The sequence below is a fragment of the Cololabis saira genome, chromosome 3 (genome assembly GCF_033807715.1).
Source record: "Cololabis saira isolate AMF1-May2022 chromosome 3, fColSai1.1, whole genome shotgun sequence".
Taxonomy (NCBI): Eukaryota; Metazoa; Chordata; class Actinopteri; order Beloniformes; family Belonidae; genus Cololabis; species Cololabis saira.
Genome location: NC_084589.1, coordinates 53,871,087 through 53,881,303, shown reverse-complemented (window position 1 = coordinate 53,881,303; position 10,217 = coordinate 53,871,087). Strand labels below are relative to the sequence as shown.

Sequence of the window (10,217 nt, the reverse complement as noted above, 5' to 3'; positions counted from 1 at the left end):
GCAACCATCCATCATCCATCCATCATCCATCCATCAATCACCCATCCATCACAAGATGAACTTTGACACAGTTTATTAAAATCAACATTTATTCATTAAAGTTGTAAATTCTCGGTTAAAGTAGTAAATAAACTTATACAGTTTCCTCGGGTCATGTGACCTCCGTCACCACATGTGCTAATACTGGAACAACTTTGTCCTAAAATCAGACTTTTCTTAAACATTTTAAATGTAATCAACTTTTTAAAGCAATATCCTCAAAGAAAGTGTAAAGTTGAGGGAAAAATAAAAAATTTGGGGAAAAAAAGGAAGAATTTGACGTGTTTGTAAATGAAAAATGCAAAAAGTTGAAAGAAAAATAAAAAAAATTGGGAAAAAATGAGAAAGAATGAGGTGTGTTTTGGTTCCTTTTCTGTTTAGTTCATTAGCTGATAAAAGACAACGATATCATCTCTGATATCCTGAAATTTCAGTCTTTAACCTGATCCAGGATCAGCTGATGGGACAGTTTAACACTGATCATGTGACAATAAACAAACATGTGACAGGAAACACTGATCACGTGACAGGAAACACTGATCACGTGACAGGAAACACTGATCACGTGACAGGAAACACTGATCATGTGACAGGAAACACTGATCACGTGACAGGAAACACAATCACGTGACAGGAAACACTGATCATGTGACAGGAAAAGTGATGAAACAGGATGGAAACATTTATCTGTATTAATACAATTATGGAGTTTATGTGTTTTGATCTTGTGATGAGAGCAAAGGTCATGTGATCAGCAGGTCATGTGATCAGCAGGTCATGTGATCAGCAGGTCATGTGATCAGCAGGTTACGGCCCAGAGTTCTGTTGGGGGTTGTAGTTCCGGCTGGAGCCTGAGGGGGCGCCGGTGGGGGATCCTGGGAGGTGTAATGATGGCTGTAGTGACGGCTGGGGCCTCCAGGGGGCGCTGCAGGACTCTCAGCACGTTTCCACCCGAGGTTCTAGATCTTCTCCACGTAGTTCCCAGGAAACATCCCCTCTTTGCCTCGTAACCGACCGAACCACCAACCAGACGGGTCTGGAACAGAACCAGAACCAGAACGTTAGTGATGTCATAGAACAGAGGAGAATAGAATACAATAGAATAGAATAGAGCGGTAAGAAAGAAAAGAGAAGAAAATAAGAGAAAAGACAACAGAAAGTGGAGAAAAGTGGGTGGAAGATCGGCACGCAGTTTTGAGCTGCAGTTCCTCCAACAACCACTAGATGGCAACACTTAGGCCGCGTTCAGACTGCAGGTAAATCTGATTCATATCTGATTCCTTCTCATATCCGTATATTTTCAGGACTGACTGTCCACACTGTTTTTAGCAAGTGTCCAAATGGGATCTGGCTGTTCAGACTGGGCCACATCATTGACTGATCTGACGGGTTGCCGTAGCAACGACGTCGGAGCGGAGGCGTCACCCAGCGCGTGTATTGTGTGAAGTCATGTATTTTTTTTTATATATATAGAAAAATCCCAAAATATCTGTACCGTTTCTGATTGGGTCGGCACTGCGCATCATTTTTAGTATAAAAATGAACGCATACCGCAAAAGTTGTGTCTCGGTGGAGGGACCGGCGTCCCAGCAAAATGAGAAACAGAGAAAAGTGTTCAGAACAAAAACCACCAGCAAACTAACAAACCAACCAACAAAGCTCAGAGTTAACAAAGCCAACCAGCAATGAACAACTGGCAGCCCCGTCTTTAACCTTTAACCTCCTCCTGATGAGCTGACGGGCTGCAGGTTCAGGCTCACAGCGCGACTGAAGGCTGATTTATGGTTCCGCGTTACACCAACGCAGACCTACGGCGTAGGGGACGTGGCGACGCGCACCGTACGTGGAAATGCGGTCTTTTTTTCTGCTATTAAAACATGATTTGTAATGTGAATTTGCAACACTTAAACTACAAATAATAGTTTTTGACGTGACATCAGAGACTGTACATGCTCTCTGTGAAAGGATGAGTAGCTCCACAACTGGAAATGGGCGGGTGGTTTGGAGCGTCTGGGACAGTCATATCCGATCTGAGTGTTTGGATGTTCAGACTGACACGCATCTGCACAAATGTGATAATGATTGGATATGAAACTTCCTCCCGGAGGTGGTTTGATCTGGTTTGATCTGGTTTGATCTGGTTTGCAAAAATCGGATCTCATGCGGTTTGGGACTGTTCAGACTTCAAAAGAGTCATCCAGTTTCAATCTGGATGGGCTAAAAATCGGATATTGGCTGGCAGTCTGAACGCGGCCTTAGTTCATCTCTAAAATTCAGGTATTGATGCCGTTTCCTGGTAAATAAATTAAATATAGAGACGTATGAAAGTGTGAGTGTAGAGTTTGACAGGTTAAAGTCAGTGGATCTGCTAATTTAGCTTTTGTTCAACTAGTTTTTCTTTGTTGTAGCCTGATGCACAAACGAAACAACGAGGCTCCTTTTTCTATCCTGCGTTTCCAACAATTATCACAGACTAATGATCCGAATTTAAGGTCTTTATGTTGACGTTTTCTCAGCTCCACTTTCTCTTCCACTTGTCTCTAAGAAACTGGGACGATGGTTTGAATGAGGCAAAATAACAGGCTTTTTCTCTCCAGTATATTGTTATAATCATTTGTTTCAGATGTTCCGTCATTATTTTCTGTATAAAAATTTGGTGTTGAAAAAGTTTTTTTCAAACAATAGAGGAGGTCGTCTTATAATCAGGTTAGGGTTAGGGTTAGGGCAATCCCCGGCCACCCGGTCCGGGCCGGACACGTGGCCAGGAGGCCCTCACCCTCCAGGCCAACGACCCCCACCCGGCAGGGGGCCAGCCTGCCCGGAGAGACAGAGCCGCCCCGGCCGCCGACGCGGGCAGGTGCACCCGCCCCCACGATCGGTCCGGACCAGTTCTACCTTCAGTGATGATGTCGATGACGTCGTCGGTGTTGAAGCTCAGCTCGTCCGTGTCCTGGGCGTCGTAGGCGTACAGGGCCCGGCACTGGGGGGACCGGGGCCGCGGTTTGGGCCGACCCGCCCCCGGAACCGGTTTACTTTCCTTGGACCGGCGCCGGTGGAGCCTGAGGAAGAGGAGGAACGGGGTTAAAGGTCAACGTGAGGCTGTTCAACCGGACCGGGAACCGTTAGACCGGGAACCGGTACTGGTTCCATCAGGTCATTACTGGACCGGTACTGGTGGTACCGGACCGGTACTGGTACTGGGTCAGGGCGTCTCACCCGGCGGCTCCGTGGTCCGGGACGTCCATGAAGCCCATGTCCTGCTGGGGGGGCCGCTGGGACCGGTTCTGGTTCTGGTTGTGGTTGTGGTGGCGGGGCAGCGTGGGCTGGTCCATGGACGACTGCTGCCTGAGGACGGAGCCTCTGGCCCCGCCCCCTCTGGAGGAGGAGCCTCTGGCCCCGCCCCCTCTGGAGGAGGAGCCCTGGGGAGCCCCGCCCCCTCCGGGCCGAGCCCCGCCCCCTCTGGACCCGGGTCCTGAGCGGTTCTGGTCCGAGGACGGGGCCTGGCCGCCCATGTAGCGGCTCTTCCGGTTGTCCCTCCGGGTCGGTCCTGCACAAACACAGACAGGAAGTGTCTTAGTTTAAAACGGCTCTAAACCCCCAGTATTAGTCCACCGGTGGAACGAACTCTCAAGCTCCGTACACTTCATATTTACTACGAGAGTAAAGGCAGATCCTCAGACTTTCTAAAAATATGGCAATCTCATACAGAATTTGATTTTAAGAATTCCGTAGGTCAATGTAAGGCATAGTGACAATGATAAGACCTGAGTGTAATGGTTTGTTTAGTTTTGTTGTCATGTTTGTTTTAAGTGGGTTTTCCCACCATTTATGTCTGTTTGTTTTGTTAGGTTTTTGGTTTTGTTTTTGTTGTGTTTTGAGGGTTTATGTTTGGATATCATTTTGGTTCTTTAACGGACAAGCCCCAACTTAGGATAAGAAAGTAATGACATTAAGTGTTTCCTACCTTTTTTTTTTTTGATAAGTCCCCTTCATCATTAAGGAGGGTAGGAATATTATTTAACTATTTAATTATTATTTCAGAGTCATTGATAGAACAGATATGTTAGTACTATCTGGTATTCTCAATTAGTGCAGTGAGTAGAATTTTTGGTTAGTATATTTGGCATGATTATAGCACTATGAAATATGTTTTGGTACGTATGGACTTTGACTTTTTTTTTTTTTGGAAGTTGAGTTGTGGGGGTTTTGTGTTCTATGTATCTAAGGTATACCCCTCTTTTTGTGTTTGAAAATATAAAAATACAATAAAAAAAAAACGGCTCTAACGAAGTCGGTAGTTTGCCGTCGAAACAGGTCAGGTGTGTTTGGACCAGATCTAGGTCCATTCCAGGTCCAACCTGTTTAAAACCTACATAAACAACGTTGCTTCCTCTGCAGGCGGTTCACACAGTCATTCTGTACGCCGACGATACCGTCTTGTCCACGTCCCGTTAGGGCTGGGCGATATATCGAGATTTTAATATATATCGATATATTTTCAAACGCGATATGGTACGAGACGATATCGTTTATATCGATTATTAAAAAAAAAAATATTTTTTTTTAATGATTTTGATATAGCTTATTTTGTGACAAATTGACTTGAATGTTTTATTTGAGATTTGCACAAATGTTTTGTTATTTGCACAACTGTCAACCTCAGTGGAAAATTCTGCCTGTTACTGTCTACATTGTATTAATTACAGTGTATTTTAATTTAATTGTTATGCAGGAAAGGGATATTTGTTTTATTTTATTCAAGAAGCATTTTTATTCTATATATGCAGGCAGTTTATTTTTATTTCATTTGTTTTATACATGTTGATATTGTGCAGACCTCTGTTAATAAAGGAACCTGTGTGACATTTGGCACGAGGCTTTGTATTAAAACTGACTGTTTTTTAAGGGTTTGCCTCAGAAAAAAATGAAGCTAACAGAGATGCTAACAGAGATGCTAACAGAGATGCTAACAGAGATGCTGACAGAGATGCTAACAGAGATGCTAACGGAGATGCTAACAGAGATGCTAAGCTATAATGCTTTGGGGGAAACCCCAATTATGGCACAGAAAAAATATTGATATATATCGAGTATCAACATTCAGATAGAAAATATCCAGATATGACTTTTGGTCCATATCACCCAGCCCTACGTCCAGTCCCTCCCTGGATGCTGCCTGGACTTCCTAGCTAACTAGCTTCAACAATATCCAACAGGCTTCCTCCAACCTTCACTCAAACACCAACACAACACAGTGATGGTTGTAGTGGCTTCGTCTACAACGATATTCTACCGGAATCTACCACGTATCACCTTTCAATACTCAATAATAATAATAATTAAAGCTGCAAGCAGCGATGAACGGGCCCTCGCACTCACGTCCACCGCCCCCCATAAGCATATCAGAAATGACACCACCCACAACTTCCTATGTCAAACCATTCAAAGGTTATAGCAGAAAAAAGGGACAACCAATCAGAAGAAAGGGCGGGGCTAATTCAGGCCAATGAAGGTCAAGGACTCCATAAAGAATCTGATGACACCACCCACGACTCTCTATGTCAAACCATTCAAAAGTTATGGCAGATAAAAGTATTCTAGGGGGCGCTGTTGAGCCGTTAGGCCACGCCCATTAATGCAAACCATGAAATATCAAATTTATCGCCAAGTCTGGCTTGCATGCAAAATTTGGTGACTTTTGGAGAACTATCAAATATGGACCAATCACATGAAGGGGGGGCGCGCCTTTTGGCGTCTAGCGTCGCCACGGTAATACTTTTGAGAGAGAAAAGTAATGCGTGGTGTCGCAGGATGTAGACGCACATTTTGATGTATAACACACCTGGGTGCACGTTACGGTTCGGGCTGAATTAACTGCCGAAGGAATGGCATAAATTTCGCCAAAATGACACAACTAATTCAAAATGGCCGACTTCCTGTTCGGTTTCGGGCATGACGCCAAGAGACTTTTCTTTCAGTTGCGCCATGATACAGGTGTGTACCGATTTTCGTGCGTGTACAACATACCGTATTGTGGGGCTTGAGGCACAAAGTTTTCCGGGGGGCGCTGTTGAGCCATTTTGCCACGCCCATTAATGCAAACCATGAAAGATCAAATTTATCGCCAGGCCTGGCTTGCGTGCCAAATTTGGTGCCTTTTGGGGAACTATCAAATATGGACCAATCAGATGAAGGGGGGGTCCGCTTGTTGGCGTCTAGCGTCGCCACGGTAACACTTTTGAAAGAGAAAAGTAATGCGTGCAGTCGCAGGATGGAGACGCACATTTTGATGTATAACACATCTGGGTTCACGATACGGTTCGGGCTGAATTAACTCTCGAAGGAATGGCATATATTGCTCCAAAATTACGCAATTAATTCAGAATGTTCAAAATGGCCGACTTCCTGTTCGGTTTCGGCCATGGCGCCAAGAGACTTTTCTTTTAGTTGCGACATGATACAGGAGTGTACCAATTTTCGTTCATGTACGTCAAACCGTATTATGGGGCTTGAGGCGCAAAGTTTTTTCTGTCTGAACCAACCAGATGAAGGGTGGCCGCGCTTTTTGGCGTCTAGCGTCGCCACGGTAACGCTTTTGAAAGAGAAAAGTAATGCGTGTAGTCGCAGGATGGAGACGCACATTTTGATGTATAACACACCTGGGTGCACGTTACGGTTCGGGCTGAATTAACTTTCGAAGGAATGGCATAAATTTCGCCAAAATGACACAACTAATTCAAAATGGCCGACTTCCTGTTCGGTTTTGGGCATGACGCCAAGAGACTTTTCTTTCAGTTGCGCCATGATACAGGTGTGTACCGATTTTCGTGCGTGTACGACATACCGCATTCTGGGGCTTGAGGCACAAAGTTTTCAAGGGGGCGCTGTTGAGCCATTTTACCACGCCCATTAATGCAAACCATTAAATATCAAATTTTTCGCCAGGCCTGACTTGCATGCAAAATTTGGTGACTTTTTGGGCACGTTTAGGGGGGCAAAAAGGCCCTCCTTTCGTCAGAAGAAAAAAGAAAGAAAGAAAGAAAGAAAGAAAGAAAGAAAGAAAGAAAGAAAGAAAGAAAGAAAGAAAGAAAGAAAGAAAGAAAGAAAAATTCCTACAGATACAATAGGGCCTTCGCACTGAAGGTGCTCGGGCCCTAATAATTATTATGTCTAGCGTCGCCACGGTAACACTTTTGACTGAGAAAAGTAATGCGTGGTGTCGCAGGATGGAGACGCACATTTTGATGTATAACACACCTGGATGCACGTTACGGTTCGGGCCGTATTAACTGTCGAAGGAATGGCATAAAGTGCGCGAAAATTACACGATTAATTCAAAATGTTCAAAATGGCCGACTTCCTGTTGGGTTTCGGCCATGGCTCCAAGAGACTTTTCTTTGAGTTGTGACATGATACAGGTGTGTAGTGATTTTCGTGCATGTATGTCAAACCGTATTGTGGGGCTTGAGGAACAAAGTTTTCTAGGGGGCGCTGTTGAGCCGTTAGGCCACGACCATTAATGCAAACCATTAAATATCACATTTATCACCAGGCCTGGCTTGGTGAAACATTTGGTGACTTTTGGGGAACGTTTAGGGGGAAAAAGACCCTCATTTAGTCGGAAGAAAAACGAGGAAAATAAAAACGAGAACAAGAACAATTCCTACAGATACAATAGGGCTAGGGCCCTAATAATAATAATAATAATAATAATAATAATAATAATAATAATAATAATAATAATAATAATAATAATAATAACTTACTGGAGTTCTTGGGCAGACCTGGTCCGATAGAAACCTGCAGGACTTTCCCGCTGGGCTTATGGACCGCCTCGTCGCCCTGACCCGCGTGGAACTGGATCTGCCTGGACCCGGCGGAGCTGAAGGGCCCCCAGCCGCCCTTCTTCACCTTAAACTCAAGTCTGGAGGGACAGGGGACATTTAAAAACCTTAAAAACCTTAAAAACACATGAAAGAACGCATGAAAAAAACGCATGCACGAAAAAACACACGGAAAAAACGCATTCACGCACGGAAGAACGCACGCACGCACGGAAAAACGCACGCATGAAAGAACGCACGAAAAAAACGCACGCATGCACGGAAAAACGCACGCACGCACGAAAAAACGTACGCACGCATGAGAGAACGCACTAAAAAACGCACGCACGAAAGAACGCACGCACGCACAAAAAAGCACGTACGAAAGAACGCACGAAAAAACGCACGCACGCACGAAAGGACACACGAAAAAAACGCATGCACGCACAAAAAAACGCACACACGCATGAAAGAACACACGAAAAAAAATGCACGCACGAACGAAAGAACGCACGCACGGAAAAACGGACGCACGCATGAAAGAACGCACAAAAAAACGCACGCACCAAAGAACGCACGCACGCACGCATGAAAAAAACCCATGCACAAAAGAACTCACACACGCACGAAACAAAACGCACGCACGCACGAAAAAACGCACACACGAAGGAATGCACGCACGCACAAAAAAAAAGCATGCACGCACAAACGAAAAAAATGAACGCACGCACGAAAGAACCCACAAAAAAAACGCACGCACAAAAGAACACGCACGCATGAAAAAACGCACACACGCACGAAAAAACGCACGCACGAAAGAATGCACGCACGCACAAAAAAAACGCATGCATGCACGAAAAAACGCACGCACGCACGAAAAAACAAATGACAAAAATTAACGCATGCACGAAAGAACGCACACACGCACGAAAAAAAACGCACGCACGAAAGAATGCACGCACGCACGAAAAAACGCACGCACGAAAGAATGCACGCACAAAAAAACGCATGCATGCACAAAAAAACGCACGCACGCACGAAAAAACAAATGACAAAAATTAACGCATGCACGAAAGAACGCACACACGCACGAAAAAAAACGCACGCACGAAAGAATGCACGCACGCACGAAAAAACGCACGCACAAAAGAACGCACGCACGCACGAAAAAATGCACGCACGAAAGATCGCACGCACGCACGAAAAAACAAATGACAAAAATTAACGCATGCACGAAAGAACGCACACACGCACGAAAAAAAACGCACGCACGAAAGAATGCACGCACGCACGAAAAAACGCACGCACAAAAGAACGCACGCACGCACGAAAAAATGCACGCACGAAAGATCGCACGAAAGAACGCATGCACGCACGGAAAAATGCACGCACGCACGAAAGGTCGCAGGCATGCACGAAAAAACGTACGAAAAAACGCATGCACGCACCAAAGAACGCACGAAAAAATGCAAACTCCAGGCTGCAGGGGATATGGGGATATGAGAGTCCTTAAAAACATGAAAAACCTGACCTGGACGACAACTGAGGACCTACAGGGTCTACGTCAGTTTGACATGGGGGAGGTTTTGGAGACAGGACTGAGACGGATGTGGACAGATGTGGAAAGATGTGGACAGATGGAAAGATGTGGACAGATGGAAAGATGTGGACAGATGGACAGATGTGGAAAGGTGTGGACAGATGGACACGTATACAGGAGGACCGGTGGAACTCACAGGTTGTTGAACTTGAGCGGCAGCTTCCTGTCCGTCTTCTCCTGGTATCGTTTCACCAGGAGACTCAGGAACTCCGTCTTGAAGACGCTCTGGAGGACGCTGTCGTACTCTTCCTCGTGGACGATGAAGATGTCGTCCTGCATGGTGCTAGAGACGGACACGAGGACAAGTTAGAGACATCTGTCCGTCAAACATCCACCCTGGTGCTAAAGACGGACACGAGGACAAGGACAACGGTTAGGGTTGTGGTTGTTGGGGAGCAGAGAGGTTCCTCCGTTCTCCTCCAGATCTGAGGAGGAACCTGAGGCGTCTCCAGACCAGAGGGTCCCGGGTCGGCCTCAGAGACACCTCCTGGTTGGACATGTCTGAAACACCTCCCAGGAGACGTCCAAGAGACGTCCAAGAGACGTCCAAGAGACGTCCAAGAGACGTCCAAGAGACGTCCTCACCACATGAACATGCAAATCGATAGAAACAATTCAGCGAGTAAAAACTGTGAAGCTTCTTGATGACAGAACTTTATTCCCTAAGACTCTATGCAGATGACAGTTCTAGTTCTGGTTCTGGTTCAGGTTCTGATTCTGGTTCAGTTCTCATGGTTCTGGTTCTGGTTCAGTTC

The 10,217-nt window shown here is 45.5% G+C and overlaps 1 protein-coding gene across 3 annotated transcripts in view; it reads right to left on the bottom strand.

Moving 5' to 3' along the window:
• Positions 1–71: 71 nt before the first annotated feature.
• Positions 72–10,217, bottom strand: part of myo1eb (myosin IEb) — a 38,996-nt gene continuing 28,850 nt past the window's right edge. For 2 of the 3 annotated variants that reach the window (XM_061717822.1, XM_061717824.1), the window contains 5 exons: positions 9,599–9,745; positions 7,806–7,963; positions 3,256–3,586; positions 2,935–3,098; positions 72–1,075 (listed from right to left, as the gene is read on the bottom strand). In XM_061717822.1, the coding sequence (XP_061573806.1) occupies positions 999–1,075; positions 2,935–3,098; positions 3,256–3,586; positions 7,806–7,963; positions 9,599–9,745 (877 nt within the window). In that variant the 3' untranslated portion in view covers positions 72–998. The remainder of the gene's footprint in view (positions 1,076–2,934; positions 3,099–3,255; positions 3,587–7,805; positions 7,964–9,598; positions 9,746–10,217) is intronic. The other variant, XM_061717823.1, reaches the window with a different exon arrangement.